Raw genomic sequence first — 19,481 nt, 5'->3', positions numbered from 1 at the left:
TCAGAGTGTTCACTTCTTGAAGTAGAAAATGATCAACTCTCTGACCACCTAGAACTATTCCATTAGGAAAGAGAAGGATGGCCTCCTCCTTCTATTCCTGCCTTCCTACCACACTCGGAAAGTGGTACACATAAGGTGTCAGATCTGATCTCAATTTTCAAGCTCCCAGTCCCTAGATGAATTTGATGGTGGTTTTCTTTTGCTTCCTTAAGCACAGTTCATTGGCATTTATTTTTACAATGAAGGCTATTTCTCCTATATACATTCATGCAGAATCCATTATATTATATATAATATTATATTCCCTCGGGGCGGTTTTCAGTTCCTGGTAGTCACCTGAGTCTTAAGTCTTGCATCCGGACATGCCCGGGACAACTTTTGCAGGGACCGTGGCTCTCGCCTCAGCGTCAGGCAGCTTAATCTGCAGATCACTGCAGACTAAACTCTATGCTAATTTCTCCAGAGTTTCATATTTGCCACTTGCTAATACAGCCTTTATCAATTGATTCAAGGAGCCTTAATACAATTCAGAAGTCCAAAATCCAAAGAGAAATTCATTTCACTCATAATTCATATGGTGATAAGGGCAATCTGCAACCTGGGGAGGGAGAGGCTGGCTTGCTTTCAAGGCAGCAGCCTGCTGCTGTTTACACCGCACAGGACCACGGGTCTGAAACAAGCCTGGGCACAGCAGCAGTGAGGCTGAGCCTTTTTCATTTGCTTCTCCCGCATCTTTTCTCACGGTTTGGAAAAGCACTGCCAACAGAATATCTTCCCCACCAGGGCCCTGGTAACTGGGATGCCCAGGGTGCTTACCTGCCACAAAATCACCAAAGCCAACCGTGGTGAGAGTGACCACCACAAAGTAAATGGACTCCAGGGCCGTCCACCCCTCAATGTATTTGAAAATGACAGCGGGGATTGTCACAAACACAACACAGCCGGCCAAGATGAACAGGATAGTTGAGATGACCCGGATCTTGGTCTGACTCACTTGCTTTTTCTAAAGAACAGCAAAAGAGAAAGAAAGATAGGCAAGTCAGCTCCATCACCCTGGATTCGGAAGACAGAGGTAGAGAAAAAAACATCAGTGGCTTTGAACCTCTCTTTGGTCATGGGCAGCTTTGTGAGAATCTGATGAAAGCTGTGGACCCTCTCCTAGACAAATGCACATTCAGAAGTTTTCAGGGGGTCTAGGGGTCCTTGGGCAAGAAACCCCACTTAGCTTGGGGTTTAGCAAAAGAATCATGCCCATGGAGTCCAGAGATAGACTGGAGGCACACTGGTGTCCTATTGAATGGCACTCAAGACAACACTGGCATTGCGTCTAAACTGAATAATCCCTTAAGGTCTTCTCAAAGCTCCCAATTTGCCATTAGAGACTGTCATCAGGGGACCCTAGCACCATTACTCAACCAAAGCCACATACCATCATAAATATATATTTAACACCAGAGTGCCTGGCCCTTTGTACACTGCCTAGATTGAGTTTCTGCAAAAGTACACATTTACGTCATGGAAATGCTCACCATGTGATCTATTTTCTAGTCATTGCCTTCCGGTAACTTAGAGAGCAGAGAACCTCCAGAGTACCGAGAGAACTTTGCATTCATACACCTCATTTTACAGATGCAAAAAGAAGCCAACAAGGGTAAGGAGCTTGCATAAAATGCTGCTAATTAGGGGCAGAGCCAAGATGCGGATTCTGGTGTGATCTCAGTGCGGTGCGCAGTGATGGAAACCGACTTTCAAGTTACTCAACGATTCACCAGTTCAAAGTTGCCAGAGTGCTCCCCTAAGGAAAGAAACCAGACTACCGTCCGTGAGGAATAGGCCTTCCTGATTCCCCTCTCGGACGGAAGACTGAGAATAAAAACTTGTCACTGAGCGATCCCGTCACTGTCCAGGAATTCCTAAACTTCCATCCCAGCAGGGTCACGTCAGCCAGGTTTCCCAGGAGAGAAATGGTCAAGAGAGATTCTTCTACCATCAGCCACTCGGCTCGACCAGGAAATGCTAGGCAATGACTAGGTCTCCGAGATAGGAAGGTTGATGATGATTCTGTTTCCCTTCCTCTCATTCTCCTCTTCCTCCTTGACTTATGGAGACAAACATCAGTAGCACCTCTTCACTGGAAAACGCCAAGGGACAAAAGAGCTGGAAAAGGAGTGGAGAGGCTGCTCTTCTCTGTAATCATGCCTCAAAACCATCCGTCCCACCTGCCTGGGGTCCTGAGTCCCAGGCATGTTCAAGACGGCAGAATGGAATGGGCAGGTAAATGATAGGAATAGTGGAGAATATTTATTTGCACAAATCTCAATCAGCACTATTTACACTCCAGTTCCTGGATCAGTATATTCCCCTAAATATTCGTAGGAAAAGCTAAAGACATACAATCCTTTATAAAAAGGAGTCAAGTTCTCCAACTCCTAAGAGAGTACTCAGTATATAAAGTGGGAACAGGAAAAAAGAAATTGATCCATGCTTTTATATAGTTCCCTCCCCATCTCCTCAGAAAAGCCATCAGAAAAAAAAAAAAAAGATAATTTATTGATATTTTTGAAACTGCATATGAAAATACCATTTTTTCACAAATGCAAGTACTGTGACAAGATAAATTATCTGAGAACCACAAGGAACGTTTTACCCATTTCATGAATTTCCAAATAGGATATTATAGAACTTTGAGGGGGCAGTTAAGGCCCCTCTGAGAATCCAGGAAATTAGTTATTATTAGCCTAGCTTTGTTTGTAAACATGTACAAAAATCCAAAGCCCAAAAAGAGATTTTTACCATAGATCATTAAGTTAATCTAATTGCCGGCAATGGGAACATCATTTTCTCCCTCAGTAAATCGTCCTCCTCAAATGCATAATGAAATTAAAGTGAATTAAATGTTTGGGAGACACTAGTTAAGTCAGAAATTAGGATGCGAATGCAACTGCAATCCAAATGAGGTTGAGATTGGCAAAAGAGAGCAGCATGTACGGAGGAAGCTGGAGACATTCCCAGGCTCCAGGAGGTGGGCAGAAGGGAAGATGGCACCGGACAGCATTTGTTTGGTAGAAGAGAGGAAGGTGTGTAACAAAGGCTAGATGGTGGAGTCTTAATTGCATTATCTGTTGGAGAGTTTATCTGCAAGGTAAACATTTCACCACTTCTCACTGCCCAAGCCAACCAACATGTCCCTGGGCTCCTTCCTCCAGACATCCTAGGGTGATGCTCAGAGAATCCTTGGAGAATTTAGTCATCACAGTATTTTAGGAACTTACGAAATCAAGTGTCTTGCATGCACGTGCGTGTGTGTAGGTGTATGAAATCGCGTATACCCATACTTCACTATAAAAGGAAGAAATATGGGTGTAAGATTTTGGCAATATCTGTTATTCTGGATACTCATGTTTTTGCTACCCTCTAGACACTTAAAAAAAAAAAAAGAACAGTTGCCTTAATTGAACATTTGAAACTGTAGCTTTCAAGCTGGAACCACAAACACGTCATCCAGTGATCTCTGGGCTTCTTACCCTCATTAGCTCTGCACCCATTCACTACTACGGTAAAATGGTGTTTAAGAACTTGGCGTCTAGGGGCAGCCTGCTTGAGACACATCCTATCCCTGCTGCTAAATGACTGAGTGACCTTGGGCAAGATTCTCAATTTTTCTGTGCATCAGTTTCTTCCTCTAAAAATGGAGGTAAGAGAATCCACCTCATAGGATTGTTTGGAAGATTAAACAAGTGTGTAAAAGCTCAGCACAGTGCCAGCTAAATGCTTGATGATTGTTAGCAATCATCTCTGATGTAAAAGTTCAAGGCTTTCCTTAAATGTGGACATTCCCGGATTTAATGTTGCCCTTTGCTACTGAGGAATGTTCCCTCACATCTGGCTTAAGATAATCTTTGTTTAGCTTCAGGTGGTCACTGCTGGTTTTCCCTTCCTGGATACATTATCTCCTATAATTACCTCCTTTTCAATAAGAAAAAAGGCCTCATTCTCCCTTGGTTCTTTTGTGCTGACTCTGGACTGAGCTCTCAGACAGTCTCAGCTCACAATCTTGGAAGCTTTTTTATTTGCCTTTTAATTAATTTCCCCCAAGTTTTTCATCATCCTTGTGAAACTGACAAGAATTGCCTTTAATGGTTGTGGTGTCAGGAACCAGCTGCAGAGGGTCCCTGAAAGGCACAGCCCTTGGGTTCCTTGAACCACCCGCCTAACTCCCCCACCACTTAGGGAGTCAAGCTGTGTTTCCATGGTGGGGTTGCTAGGCAAAATCCCATTGCTTATTTACCAACAGGCAGAGCAGCTAGCAAAAAGCTTTGTGAGAGCCCAGATCTGACTGAGCTAATGTGTTTTTAGGCTAACAAAATTGTTATCTGGGAAGAGATGGTTTGATACAATATTTGGGCAGAAGTGATAGAATAGTTGTACATATCTATCCAAATCTTGTTTTCACACTTTTTTGATTAGAATAGATGATGTGGTTTTTCCTTCTCCTTATGCAAATGGTATCATGCAATACTATTTCCCACGTCCGATTGGCACTAACTGTAGGAATTTTTGAGGAACTCAAACCACACCTCCTGTACAGTTCTTTTCGTTGTCAAAATTATGTGCAATTGTTCCAAAGAGCAAAATACATTTCATAAATGGGAGGCAGGGGAGCCAGCTCTAAGAGCTCTCCTTTGAGACAGGATTCATGTGCTGACAATTCTGGTAGTGTTTACTTGTTTCAGACCTCAGAGGGCTAAGCCACACATCCAATTCTCATCAAGCATAGTGGTCTTCCCCTGTTTGTTTACTTCCACAATCTTATTTTAGAGAACAAGTATATTTCTGTTCATTTGTGGGCTATTTCTTTTTTGATTTTTTACCCCTCTCTAATATCTATTCTTCTTTTCACTTTTATGAGATTTCTTAGAATTCTGAGATTAGCAATCCAGATTGTTGTGTATGGCTGAGAAACTGTTTATTTGCTGTGATTTTTAGCCAGGACATTGGGGATTTTATTCAATAATAAAGACACTGCAATAAAAACCCTAGGACAGGAGCTAGACATGCAGAGCTCTAGTTTATGGTTCAGTTTTGTTTTGTTGAAATGCAAACACATCACCATGGTAATACAATTGAACTGAGAATGATTTCTCAAAATGGAAAGATAATAGGAGCTGCCTCACAAAAGAGTTGACTTTATTTTCTGATACTATTATGTTTTTCACAAAGATTTCTTTTTTAAATGTCCAATTCTAACTAGTGGTTTCAACATCACAACGAATAGCCATGTAGTACCAGCAATTCTATGAACTATGAGGAGAGCTGTTAAACACCATTTGCCTATAATCTCCATGGCAGAGATACTGTAAACACACATTAGTAAGAATCGTGCAGTAAAATCTCCGTGGAGCCTACTGAAAATGTCCTACTCAAAAGCAGGATAGTATCTATACCAAAAAAAAAAAAAAAAAAAGATACAAATTACACAAATGGATAGTATCTATACCAAAAAAAAAAAAAAGTTATATCTAACATTTGACTCTGAGCCACATTGCAGCACCCAACAGATTTTTGGCCAGTTCAGTGCTTTGCTGGTATGGCCATGCAAAGTTTTTGAAAAAGCTTTTGGTGTATACAATTAAATTGTTTTTATCACTGAAGTGCCAACATAGGTGCACCTGGGATGAAGAAAAATTAAAATCCAGAAATAATCATAATTCTCAGCTGCTCCACTCCAGGAACAGTTTAATTAAAATCTTTGAAAGTTTTCTGTTCAAAAATTCCGTGGCTTTTAACATTTGAAGATAATTCTCTATTGGAACACAAGATTTTTTTGCACTTAAAATTCAACCAGGTAATTCATTCGGCACATAATTATTAAGAACCTTTTACATGTCAGGGGTTATTCTAGTTGCAAGGGACACAGCAGTTAAAAAGAGAGAGAGAAAGTTCCTTCCTCATGCACACAAAGTCTAGTTGGCTGGGGCAGGGTGGGAGCATCTGAGTCTTTGGCCAAAAACAGTCTTTGTGGCGCTGTCCATGGTGCCCAGCCCTGGTCTGACCATTGAAGGCAAAGTTATTACCTAATGACATCCCAGTAATTAAAAATATCACCTCGTAGAGAAGAAAGGAATATTCTTGTAGCTATTGTAAGTGGAATACAAAAGTGTGCCACCTCTAATAGAAGATGTTTGGATCTTTGTTAGCTATGCCCCAGAAATCAGAACAACACATGAGTGATGACACCAATGGAGGAAACACCCAGCTGTAACCGTGGCTGAAGAATGTCCTTCTCTTTAACTGAGGTATGACAGGCAGGCCCACGGTAAGGAGAGGAGGATGGGGACACCTCCTAATGAGCCACGTCAACAGAGTAACTCCTGGCAATCCTGATAGATGCCACACCCAGCTGCTCACCTATCCAAATTCTCAATTTATTTTACCCAGATTTCAGCAGCAACATGAACAATGTTCCCACCCAAAAATGCCCTCTCCACCATCATACACACAAGCATATAATAATAATACTACAGTAACTAGGCTACAGACAGCTGAAAGGTAGACTCACTCTTCTCCCTCCCTTTGCTAACGAGGGTTCAAGGTCATAGTTCATTGGCCAAACAGTCCACAGTAGCCAAGACACAAGAGCCCCCGAATAGAAAAAGTGTTGCTTCCCATCCCTGCTGCTTTTTCCCTTGTTCATGGGGCTCCACACGCTGTAACACACAGGCCTCTCTCCAGCCTCTGACTGTGATGCAAGAACTGAGAATTCAGCCTCTTCCTCTCTTCTTCCTTTCGGGAACAAGCTGCCCTCAAGAAGTACCCCCTTGTGATCTCCTGTCTAATTCTCAGGTTGTATTAGGAAACCCATTTTTCCACAAATATAAGCCAAATTCTCCAGTGTTGAGGGGACATAGTAACATTAGGTTGGAATCTGTCATCTCCTTTGTCTTATTTCTCAATTGGTACATACCTTGGGTGGGAAAGAGGGGATGCTGTTTATTTGGTTCTTTCAAAGACCCCAATCATCTCAACTCTGTTACCATGTTTTTTTTTTTAGTTTGGCGATAGCTCAGTAATTATTCCACTATGAAGGGTGGAAGGAAGTCAGACCACGTACTGTGGTGCAAGTTCTTTTCAAAGGAAGGCGAATTCTCTTCTTTAGATTGTGGCCCCTCACCAGGAAGGAACACATGTAACAAAAGGGGAAAAGAAAGAGTGAGATTACAGTGGGCGTCCTGCTAAGAATGCTCTCCTAAAAGAAGATAAGGAATTGGGAAAGACAAGTCCTGGCTGGAGCTGTCTAGGAGAGACAAGAACCTTGCCCAGGGTCTGGCGAGGGGGGCTTTGGTGGAGGTGGAGTTGGGGAGCAATGATCATAATGCAGCCGCCTAACACACAAGGTAAGTAAAATGTTCACTTGCCCCACTGTGGCTTATCAAGGAGCTCTTTACTCTTTCTCGTCCTTCCTGGCATCTCTTAGCCATGTCACTGTTGACTGGAACCAGCATCTAAGAGCACCCAGGAAGTATGGGAGAAAAGAAAGCCTTCAAATGCCCTCACCTTGGGTATGAGTAGCCCAGAGAGAAGGCATCTGTGAGCTTCTGGTGGGCTTCCTGGAATGACTGTCTATATGTCCAGGAATCAAGATAAGTGACAAACAAGCATGTATTTTCTGTGGCCTTATTTATCTTGCCTGTTGGAAGATTTGAAGAAAGCCCCCAAGATCAGCCAGATTTAGGTCAGCAGCTAAAAAAGCACCTGGATATTATTGAGTCAATCTCTGTAAAAATTCCTGAATTTTATTGGGGAAGTGGTGAGCAACCCCTTTCCCAATGGTTACACCCTTTCTTTCCTTCTTTCTTTCTTTTTAGACAGATATTTTTAATGAAAGCCCATAGGGATGCTCATCCACATAAAACTATAAAGAATAATGAAATAAGCATTAAGAACTCCTATAGGGAAAAGATGTGTGAACTACAAGAGAAAAAAAGGCAATGAGAAGCAAGAAAAATTAAGAAAGCCTTTGAGAAGGATGAGCATAATTGAGAAAAAGACTTTGGGGTATAGAAAGCAGAGATGGAACAATGGTTTAAGAATTTTGGGGGGACTTCCCTGGTGGTGCAGTGGTTAAGACTCCGTCTGCTAATGCAGGGGACATGGGTTCAAGCCCTGGTCCGGGAAGATCCCACATGCCGCGGAGCAACTAAGCCTGTGCGCCACAGCTACTGAGCCTGTGCTCTAGAGCCCACGAGCCACAACTACTGAGCCCGCGTGCCACAACTACTGAAGCCCACGTGCCTAGAGCCCATGCCCCGCAGCAAGAGAAGCCACCGCAATGAGACGCCCGTGCACCACAACGAAGAGTAGACCCCGCTCACCGCAACTCGGGAAAGCCCGCGCACAGCAATGAAGACCCAACGCTGCCAAAAATAAATAAATAAATAATTTTTTTTTTTTAATGGTTTTGGAGGTATCAGAAGGCTTTCAGCTGGGCTTGTACCTCTCTGTTTGAGAAACAAAGAAAACAGAAGAGAAAGAGATATACTTGAACTTTTGAGTTAGACTGGAAACAGAGAAGTTTAAATAAGAATGGAACACAGCTTCATTGAAAGTCACCCAGAAATAAATCTTATACTGGGAAGCCCTGCATTGAGGCAACTTGACAGAAGCATCCAGAACAGAGAAATTTTCTTTAGCAGAATATTTCCCAAGCTGTGAGTGAAGTTGAATCCTATAACTTTTCTATTCTTTCATTCAATAAGTATTTATCAGGCACTACTCTCCATCAGTTACAGGGCTAAATCCACGGGTGAGAAGAAACAGAATGGCCCCCAGCCTCACAGAGCTAGTCGGGGCAAGGCAAACATTAAATAATCACACAAGCAAGTATATCATCACAGCTTGAGAGAAGTGCTATGAAGGGGGAAGAATTCACTGAATGAGAGTGTAGCAGGAAGAACTCATGACACTGTTTGCCTGTCCTGTTCGCCCATATATTGTCCATATATATGTAATACCTCAAGATTCACCCATGGTAGTAAAGGGGGTCACTGCAAATGATTCAAGGCAGGACAGTGGTGCTGGAGAGAAACAACCCTGCAAGGAGGCCAAGCAGGTGCTAAGGAACTCAGACTTGATGTACTTTTTTGGTTGGTTCCTGCTCCTGACAGAATTTTCATTGACAGCCTCATGGCAGAGTCATCCAAAGTGGGTATCTCCACATCCTGATAGACTTGTCCTCTTTGTATCTTACTCAAATCTTATACAAATCCCTCAAGGACATTCCAAGTTCCAAGTGTGTATGCATTGTGGGCAAATAAATCCATAATTCATCTGTGTTTATTCATCTATCATTCTTCCACGATTATTAAAGAGTAGCATTGTTCTTTAATTTGATTAGAATGGATTTCATTAGAATGTGGATTTGATTACTGAGCCTGCGCGTCTGGAGCCTGTGCTCCACAACAAGAGAGGCCGCGATAGTGAGAGGCCCGCGCACCGCGATGAAGAGTGGCCCCCGCTCGCCGCAACTAGAGAAAGCCCTCGCACAGAAACAAAGACCCAACACAGCCATAAATAAATAAATAAATAAATTTTAAAAAGAATGTGGATTTGATTAGACATGACCAGACAGAAGCCTATTGGTATTACTAAATGAACACACACAATAAATGTCCCGGTTGTTAGTTAATTGGCATATTTTTTTCCTTTTAAGAGAATTAAGTTATATAGAAACCCTTTAATGGAGCTTAATGTAATGACTAAAGTATACCTTCATCTTTCATGAAATGACTGGGCTGTTTAGCTATGCAAATGATAGCAGGTGTGGACATCACATGCTCTATAAGATAAAATAGTAAACAGTGGTCCACTCTTAGGTAGGAGTTGTGTCTCTGCAGGTAATAATTTCTTTAGAAAAGTATTCTCTTTAACCTAGAAGTATTCTCATCTAGTTTTAGATGACTTCAATCCTGCAAAGTGTTTAGCAGAGACACATGCTTTATTTGGACAGTTCTCCACAGAAGACCAAAAGCGGAGACCCCCAAAGACAATTTTTTAAAAAGACATCCAGGCCTCCTGATGTTCTCTTCATGTTGAAAAAAGACTAGAAAATGGACTTGGACCCACCCTGGTGACACACAGCCTGCAGTGTGCTGTTCACGACCATCATGATGCTGGTGAAGGCCAACTAACCACCCTATTATCATGTTGTGATGGAATCAGATCACAGGGCATGACCGCTTTAGAGGACACCGGTCATTCCTTTTTGTCCGCCCATCATCTGAACCTCCTTCTTTTGTTTGGTGAAAGGCAGAGACCTCCCTCCTCCCAGTACAGAAGCTGAAGAATGCCAGCTACACACTTTCCCAGCCTCCCTACTACAAGGACACAAGCATGCAACCCAGGCTCCCCAAACCAGAGAGACGTAAGTCAGACTTTGAACCAGGCACAACTGAGCAGATGTGGCAGAGTGGATCATGAAGTGTTCATCTGAAGCTTTTCTGCGTTTTCCTCCCTCTCTTTTCTCTTTCCGGCATCCCAAAGGCCATTCCTAAATGAGGGGTGATGATTCTCAGAGACATCTTACAGAACCACTTCTTCATCTCCCAGAGACTAGATAAGACTTGGCTAGGGATGGAGACAGAGAGGGGGCAGAATGGCCACTCAGCCTGGAAAGGGAGGAAGGAGGGAGGGACTGAGTCTTCCTAGGGTCTTCCAAGCACAACCCCCAGTGTGCAGGACCAGAGGCAGAGAGGAAGGGATTCGTTGTAGAGCTCTCCCCTAGGGTGGGCACCACCTGCTTCACCACTTGTGCACAGCCCACCACCTGCTTCACCACCTGTGCACAGCCCACCTCTCATGAGTTCTGGATCCTCCTAAGTCTCTTCAACAAAGACTGAGGGGCTTGGACACTGAGCGGGGTAGAGATGTGGAGGGGAGAAACTTGCCCCTGATCAAGGTGGAGTTGAATAGGACCAGATGGGGGCTTCCATGGTGCTGGGGGGGAGCGGGAGGGGGCAGGCAGCAGTGAGCACACAGTGGTGTTGTAGAAAGAAGCATGGACCATGTGGACTCCGTTCCGGGACTGTAGCCCCAATGGTGGTCACGAGGGTGGTTCTAGTAGCAGCATCCAGGGCCCAGAATCAGTGGGGTCAGCAGGGCTGGCTGCTGTCTGTGCCAGGCAGACATAGCAGTGACTTCTTTCAGGTCTAGTTCTACGGGTCATTGTTCTTGGCTGGGTACCTTCCAAGTATAGGTCTCCATCCACCTCAGGGATGTGAGAGCTATACAACAGCCTTTAAAATTTTTTTCTTTTTTGCTTAACTTAGCCATAGTTGGTTTCTCTTGATTCAGCTAAACTGCCACTCCTGGAGGTGAGGGTAAAACTGGCTTCAGCCATTCGGAGGCGGGTCAGGGACATAGCCCCACAGGGTCCCCTGCCGCCGCCAGAATTCTGGACTCCAAGATCAGCCAGAACTATAACCAGATGTGATTTAACTGCTTTGGGTAATATCTCTCTGACATTCCTAAATCTTCAGAAAAGTCTTCTTAAAAATTGCAGCTAGTTTCGGCTGTGGTATAGAAGAGGCTATATCCATTCCTGGGATGAAGGGTTATAGGGAGAGCGGTGCCAGCCTCCTCCTCCAGGCCAGCAGGGCAGGAGCAAGTAACAACCAAGGCAGAGGGGTCTGCCACCTGCAGGAGGGGGCAAGGAGCATTGCCAAGAGGGGTCCGTGGTTAGAGGCGAGATTGGTAATCTGGAGGAGTTGATGGGGGAGGACACAGGTTGTGGTCAGGACAGATATGGGCACACATGAGTGATACGCCCTGCAAGTACTAGAAGAAAAGACAGCTGGGAGGGGCCTGCTGGGGTGCCAGTGAAGCAGCAGGTATTAAGGCTACATAAAGATGCAAAGAGAAAAGACTCAGAAGTACAGTTATCAACGTCTTAATGGTGGATCTCTTTGGGCAACGGATTTTCATGTGATTTTTTTTTTCTCCTTTGTACCCTTCTGTGTTTCCAAAGTCTCTACAACAACCATCTATTCCTTTTGTAACCTTTCCAATGAAAGAAAAGGAGGAGAGGTGGAGAGAACGAGAGGGAGAGGGAGAGGAGGAGAAAAAGGAAAGACAGAAAGTGTCGACCATGCTCACAAACACTGCAATAGTTCCCCAGAGAAATAGCACGAAGCCCTGGAAAACTGTGCAGTTTGTCTTTCTTTCTTTTGAGAAGGGGTTGACAACCATGCCTTTGAGGGAAAACTAGAGAGAGAAGGAAAAGTAGCTACTCCCTGTGGTAAAGTAAGAGAGATGGGCCTCGTCTGAGGCTTCAGAATCCCAGGGACGGTTGCCAGAGGTGGCAGTGGAAGCTGTGAGGATGTGGCCTTGTTCCAGTTCAGTAATTGCATCCTGCCTGCTGCCCATGCCACCTCCCCTCCCTCCAGAATGCGGCAACCCCCTTCCTGAGCAAAGCTGTTGAGGAGCCCCACTGTTGGCAAGCACGTGCCATCCCATCTCATCTATAACTCCAGTTATTTTTGCAGCTCACTCTCTAAAGGGACTAGATCCTTTACTGGTGCCCAAACAGTGCACCAATCCATGCTTCTGTGTCTTTTTCAAGGTGGTTCCATCTGCTAGGATGTTCTTCCCTTTTTTACGCTTGGAAAAGTCCTGTTCGTTCCTCAAAACACAATTCCGACATTACCTCCTGCAGGAAGCCTCTGCCTTGTCAGTTACCGTGTCCTCTTCCCTACCGTCTTTATTCCTTGCAATTCACCCCAAACTGCCGTCTTCCTGCATGTCTGTCTCCCTACCTTTGCATCCCATGTGCCCTGCACCGTGTGTTTTTCTACACTTGCTCCCTCTTTCTTGGCACCTGGGGAAAATATGAGAGCAACTGTTTAAGGTAAACCGTTCTATGAAGGAACTAAAACTATTCATCCAGCAAGAGATAAAGTGTCAGGAGTTTCTAATGTAAGTGGCTCATAAGAGTATATATGACAGGCACAGGCAATGGACATACACACGCACGCACACAGGACGCTTTTGTTGAATTGAATTGAATATTAACAGCACAAGAACTGCCTCAAGTCGAGAGTCTTGACCTTTGAACATGGCCATTTACACGAGAATAGAAATTATACATGTATAGTCCTGAAGGTTACACAGGAGCTTCCTGGAAGTTTTTTTATAACCCCGTTCGGTTTATAACACCTGAGGAGGTGACTGGTAAATCTGTGAGGGTGTTTGTGGTCTCCTGGCACATAGTAGGTGAGGACAAGATGGGTTAGACGTCCTATAATACAAGAGTTAGTGGCACAAAGCAGAGAATTAGCCCAAATTTACTGTGAGTTTTGAACAACCCACTGAGAAAAATTTATGTGTATGTATAATTACCTGAGCTGAGAATGTAACTCCCTTTTAGGTATACACACACACACACACACACAATTTTTTGCACAGTTTCAATATAGGCTGAATTTTATAAGACTGTGACTCCAACATAAATTGCAAGAAGGCTGAATTTTGATGAGTTGGAACCTTGCCAAGAGCTGTTCTCCATCTTGGAAAACCCCATCACTGGCAGGAAAGTCCCTTGTGACAGCTTAGTCACTGATACAACACACCTGGACCAGCCTCTGCATCCTACATGTAGATGCGAGGGTCTCACTACTTCAGTACTTCTGGGGATTCATGACCAAGCACCTATTACAAAAACATGATTATTTTATTATAAATTACCTTCCTTTTTTTAAAAAATTTATTTATTTATTTATTTTTGGCTGTGTTGGGTCTTCGTTTCTGCACGAGGGCTTTCTCTAGTTGTGGCAAGCGGGGGTCACTCTTCATCGCAGTGCGCGGGCCTCTTCACTATCTCGGCCTCTCTTGTTGCGGAGCACAGGCTCCAGACGCGCAGGCTCAGTAGTTGTGGCTCACGGGCCCAGTTGCTCCGCGGCATGTGGGATCTTCCCAGACCAGGGCTCGAACCCGTGTCCCCTGCATTGGCAGGCAGATTCTCAACCACTGCGCCACCAGGGAAGCCCAATTACCTTCCTTTTATTCCTCCTTCATCTTGTAGCTAGAAAATGGTGTGTAGGTAAGTTGTACTACCTATGAAATTCGTTTCCACGTAGTAAAGGGGCAGTAATAGTTGCTCTAAAAGGGGGTGTTGGGTATTACAGGGATGAGAACCACTGAGAAAGTTAACTGTACACTGTACTGGAGGTTGACTTGAGAAGTCTGTACGATCACACTTACAGGTGCCTCTCGATGAGATAAAAGTCCACGTGCAAAAAGCATTATCAGGGCACAGCTCCCCTACTGGACTGCCCTTTCATCAAAATAATTGCATCTCAAAGGTTAAAGCCGTTTGGTTTTTTTTCCCATTGACATTTATTTGCATGCGATACTACTTTTGATTTCAAGGGCGTTTTCTATATCAAAATGTATGAGTCTAGTCATTCTCACTCACTCCTTCCCCAGGTGTGGGTGCTGGGCCCTGCGCTGGAAACTGTGCTGAACGGGCAGACAAACCTGTCCTCAAGGGGCTGATGGGGTGACAAGAATCAAACATGAAACTCAGATTCAAGGAGATGAACGTTACCTAGGCATGTAAGGTGCTACGGGAGTACAAGGTCCTGACCTTATTTAGGACTCAGAAAACCCTCCCTGAACAGCTGACATCTATGCTGAGAGCAGGAGGAAGATGGGATGGTGTTTGAAGCACCATAAGTATCACATGCAAAAATCTGGAGATGAAAGAGGGTGGCACTTCGGTGCAAACACACAGACCCTTGGAATTTCCCCGGTGAAAGCAGAGATTTCTCCCCAAACACGATCATCAAGGATCTTACTCTAAGAAAGAATGTTAACTGTGAAAAGCTTTAAAAAAATTTTTTAATAATTTTTTTGAAGCATAGTTGACCTACAACACTTATATCAGTTACAGGTGCACAATATAGTGCTTCGACATTTCTATATGTTACAAAATGATCACCACGATAAGTCTAGTTACCACCTGTCACCGTACAAAGATATTCCAATATTATTGACTATGTTCCCCATGCTGTACATTTCATCTCCATGACTCATTTATTTTGTAACCAAAATTTTGTACCTCTGAATCTCCCACACCTATTTCACTCATTTTTTAAAAATTCGACCAATATGAATTTTTCACAAAGTCTGGTTGGTGAATTCATTTCTTTTGTTGTTCCCCTAATAATGGGAGAGAATCTGAATTCAAGACATTCCTAAAAATATTATTAAAACTAAAGGCATGTGATCATTTATTAAAAAACTAGAAAAGAGGCAGAAAGCAACATGCCCATTTTTCAGGCAGGGCCAGTCTCATCCACCCTCCAACTACCCCTAGTAGAGGCTCCCAAAAGCAGGTGTCACATGTTTATCCGGCCATCTGGACAGGTCTTCTTCCTCCTCTTCCCTGGAGAAAAGGCTGACAAGCCTCCAAAGGGGAGGTAGAAGAGAAAGACACCTACCAGAAATACAGAATCAAAGGGCTAAGGACAACTGAGACTTTTTTCAAGAGCAGCAGAGACAAGAAGCAAATAGCGATGTAAGGAAAAGGATGAAAGCCAAAAAGAAAGTGGTAATAACACTGCCAGAGCACCATATGGCACTTAGATGGCATGCATTTCATTTTAAATGTTGATATTTGCTTTCTTGTTAGTTTTGGTGCCAACTCTGTTACCGTCCTTGATAAAATTCATTTTGAAAAAAATCACACGGAAGCTTCTGTGCCCTATCCTTAAAATCATACATAAATTCCTTTGCTTTTTTTTTTAACTGCATGCTCTAGATTCCTGTTTCTAATTGTTCAAACTAAAGTGCAAAGCATTGATCGAATCAGAAGGGAATGTCCTGGTGACTAATGCAAGATGCCCATCACATTCATTTGTGCCTATTCAGCAGTGAGATGGAAGCTGGGGGAGGGGGGGAATGTGGATGGGGAGACAGCCAAATATTAATAATAATAATCTGACATGAGCCCTTCAACCATTCCCCAGGCTCAGGTAGAAATATTATTGATGTTTTCTACAGTAAAATTCATTTCTGCCAAGGAATGGAGAAAAACTAACCCAAGGGATATTGTTCAGTCTAAGCGGAGCCATGGTGGCAGGAACGCAGTATCTAAACACCAGCACAGCAAAACCCGTCTTCGGGGGGGGGGGGGTCTCTCGTTGATATTTGAGGAGCCATTTATCTTTGGGGAGGAAAGCCTTGGAACTCTTTGATGCTTTATAAAAAATATGTACAGGTCTGTGTGTTCAAGACCTAGTAAGAGCACATGCAAGCTGAGAGGCAACCAGCATGTAGCTAAAATAAATTCTTTTTCATTCTTCGATTTTCCTTTCACCAGCATCTATCTATGTGGTGGAATATCACGGACATGTCTGCGTAAGCAGTTGCAGCCAGTGAAATGCAGTCAAAGATGAAATGCACAACCTCCCCGCTTGCTCAGATGGAACAGCAGACCTTCTGGATTCTTCCTTTGCTGAATCATGGCCGGTGCATCTTTTCCTCCCAAGGCAATGACTGATGATTGGAGCTCTATCCCAGGCCCACGCCTTCCTGCCCATTGGATTCCCTCTGTCTTTTACTGCCCTTTTGCCTCCATTTCTCCAGCCCCACCCACCTCCACATCCATTCCAGGAAGGGTAGCACTGAAACCGGCATCAGTAAGCATCTCTTCTTCAGTCGGGTTTGTTGGAGGGGGATGCATAGCCTATACTCCCTGAGTGTGTGAAAAGGAATCTGGTTCATTTCTCTTTCCTCTCCAACAGATTCACCATCAATACTTATTTACTGAATGCCTCTAAAGCACTTAGCACTGAGCAGGTACCACAGGGGTACAGAAAAAGAAAGGCAGGGTATCCCTTAGCTTCAAAGCCCTTATGTTTTCCTTAAAGAGAACAATCCATTAGCTACACAAAACAGGTCCATCATTGAAAAAGTGTGTGACGTCAAATACACAAGCCAGAATTCACAAGGCCCTCCCCTGGGCTCCCTAAGCTAACAATGTGCTTATCATAACAATGAATAACATTTCTTGAGTGCTAACTGGATGCCAGGCATTGCTCTCAGGCATCAACTAAGTGCCCAAAGAGGTAGCTACTATTTTTATCCCCATTTTTCAAGTAAGGAAACTGAGGCACAGCCCGGGGTCACGTGGCTGGTGATCAGGGCTTACGCACTGAGGCCATGTGACTTCTGAGACCGCCTGCCCCAGCCCTGGTCTCACTATGGACACTGGTCTTCATACACGTCTGTTTCCTCCTTGGAAGAAGGGACTGTCTTTGTTTATGGCCACGCCCCCACCCTGTTGAGAACACAAAAGGCGTTGTTTGATAGCTGCTTATGAAGTCGACCTGGGGAGAGGTATAAAGGAGCAACCAGAATGGGGAGCTGGGGAGTGAACCATTATGAGGTGAAGAAAGGATTTCAAAGCAGCAGCGAGGCCAGGTGGAAACCAGGCGCCAACAGCACGTGAGGCCCAGGTTGGCCTGGTGGTGAACCACCCTCCCTCCTAGCAGCTCTGGTGCATGGCCAGAGCCGAGGAAGCAGAGTGGGAATAAGCGCAGGGACACAGCTGGAGGTGAGAGCGGGAGGAGGGGAGAGGGTTTAAGAGGGAGGCAGGGCCCAAAGCACAGCCTCTCCACTTTGCCCCCCATGTAACAGAATGACAGCCTTGGAGCAGCCCAGATTTCAGAGGACAATCAGTTAGCAAGTTACCAAATGTTGTCTTTGTGGCCTATAAAAGTTGAAGAAAAAAAAGAAAAGAAAAGAACAAGTGCTGGTGAGGATGTGGAGAAGTTGGAACCCTTGGGCATTGCTGGTGGGAAGGTAAAATAGTGCAGTTTCTCAAAAAATAAAACACAGAATTCCCATATGATCCAGCAATCCCATTTCTGGGTATATACCCAAAGGAATTAATACAGGGACTTGAACAGATACTTGTACATCCATGTTCATGCAGCATTATGCACAATTGCCAAAAGGTAAAGCAACCCAAGCGTGCATCGAGAGACAGATGAATAGATAAACAAAATGTGGTCTATATATACAGCGGAACACATCAGCCTTAAAAAGGAAGGAAATGCTGACAAATGCCACGACACGCACGAATCCTTAAAGCCATTACGGTAAGTGACAGAAACCAGTCAGGAAAGGAGAAGTACTGTATGAGTCCATTTATACGAGCATCTTGAGCAGCCAAATTCATAGAGACAGAAAGTAGGATAGAGGTTGCCGTGGGCTGGGAGGTTGCAGGGAATGAGGAGTTATGGTTTAATGGGCAAAGAGTTTCGGTTTGGGAAGGTGAAAAAGTTGTAGAGGTGGATGGTGGGGCTGGTTGCACAACAGTGTGAATGTGCTTAATGCCACTGAGCTGTACATTTAAAAATGGTTAAAATGGTAAATGTTATGTTATGTATATTTTACCACAATAGAACAAAATAGACATAAAGAAGAAGCTGAAGCAGGCTCTAAAGTGTCCAGCAAATTCCTGGGGACGCCTTAAATGAAGAGACGCTCACTGAAACAGTGACTCTGGCCAGGACCAAAATGTTAATTCCCTGGAAACAGTGCCGATTTGAAGAGCCAGGCTTGCTCTGTACTTTCGTACCCAACTCTTCTGAGTATGGGAATCCCTTTTGAACATTAAAAAAAAATCCACAATCCCCACACAATAATAGGACGCTTGGTACCCATTGATTGTGCAAACCCATAAAGAAAAAAAAAGCTACTATGAATCCAGGAATCATATTATTAAATGAACTTAAGTGACTTATGGATGACTACCCCTCTACGTACCTTTGGGAAAGGGTAGCAAGTATATAAAGGAGACGTTATTTATTCTATCTACCAGTAATGCTTGATGCACAAAATGATGCTCTGATCCTTTAAAATCGCAGCTCAGGCCCCTGGGGACCCACCTCCCACAGGGTGAGAACCACAGCTCTATCCTAACAGGAGACTAAAACTCAGCAGTAAACTTCCAAGATATAGTGCAAAACCATTAAGTCAAAAATGCTATGAGGCACGAATGCAGCTCTCCTCAGAAAATAAAAAACAAAGCATTTTCTCCCCCAAAATACAAAGTGTAATTCCTCTAACAGGAATGCACGTTTCTTAGGCTCGATCAGTTTGGGCAGCCCTTCCTTACTCAAAGCCATCCGTCTGCTCTGCAGTGTGACCATACCATGCCTACCATGCTGTCACCCCCAAGGGAGCGGCCTCTTTGGGGTAAAAGTTCAGAACACCAGCACACCTCTCAGTAATGATGTATTCTAAACACTTTCCCTTTCCTAAAACAAAAAGTTCTAAAGCAACTTGGAATTTATCAATGACCACTGACACACCAGTCATGGACCACATACCCTGCTCCAGGATGGGCAGACTCAACGGCTCAACAATGGCATCTCTCAATTTTTAGGAACCTAATTTGTCGGAAGATACACTAGAGT

General features: G+C 44.0%; 1 protein-coding gene across 7 annotated transcripts in view; it reads right to left on the bottom strand.

The window, feature by feature from the left end:
* The window catches only part of KCNK10 (potassium two pore domain channel subfamily K member 10), a 165,671-nt gene that overhangs the window by 26,086 nt on the left and 120,104 nt on the right, over positions 1-19,481 (bottom strand). For 6 of the 7 annotated variants that reach the window (XR_014260964.1, XM_082451345.1, XM_082451346.1 and 3 more), the window contains exon 5: positions 817-1,003. The exons of the other annotated variant lie outside the window; for it this stretch is intronic. Coding sequence is in view for 5 of the 6 variants with exons in the window: in XM_082451345.1 (XP_082307471.1) it covers positions 817-1,003 (187 nt within the window). In the remaining variant the exon portion in view is untranslated. The remainder of the gene's footprint in view (positions 1-816; positions 1,004-19,481) is intronic. 7 annotated transcript variants of the gene reach the window in all.

This window comes from Balaenoptera physalus (genome assembly GCF_965194825.1).
Source record: "Balaenoptera physalus genome assembly, chromosome: 2".
Classification (NCBI taxonomy): Eukaryota; Metazoa; Chordata; class Mammalia; order Artiodactyla; family Balaenopteridae; genus Balaenoptera; species Balaenoptera physalus.
Note: the sequence above shows the minus strand (reverse complement) of the source record. Positions and strands in the feature narration are given on the sequence as shown.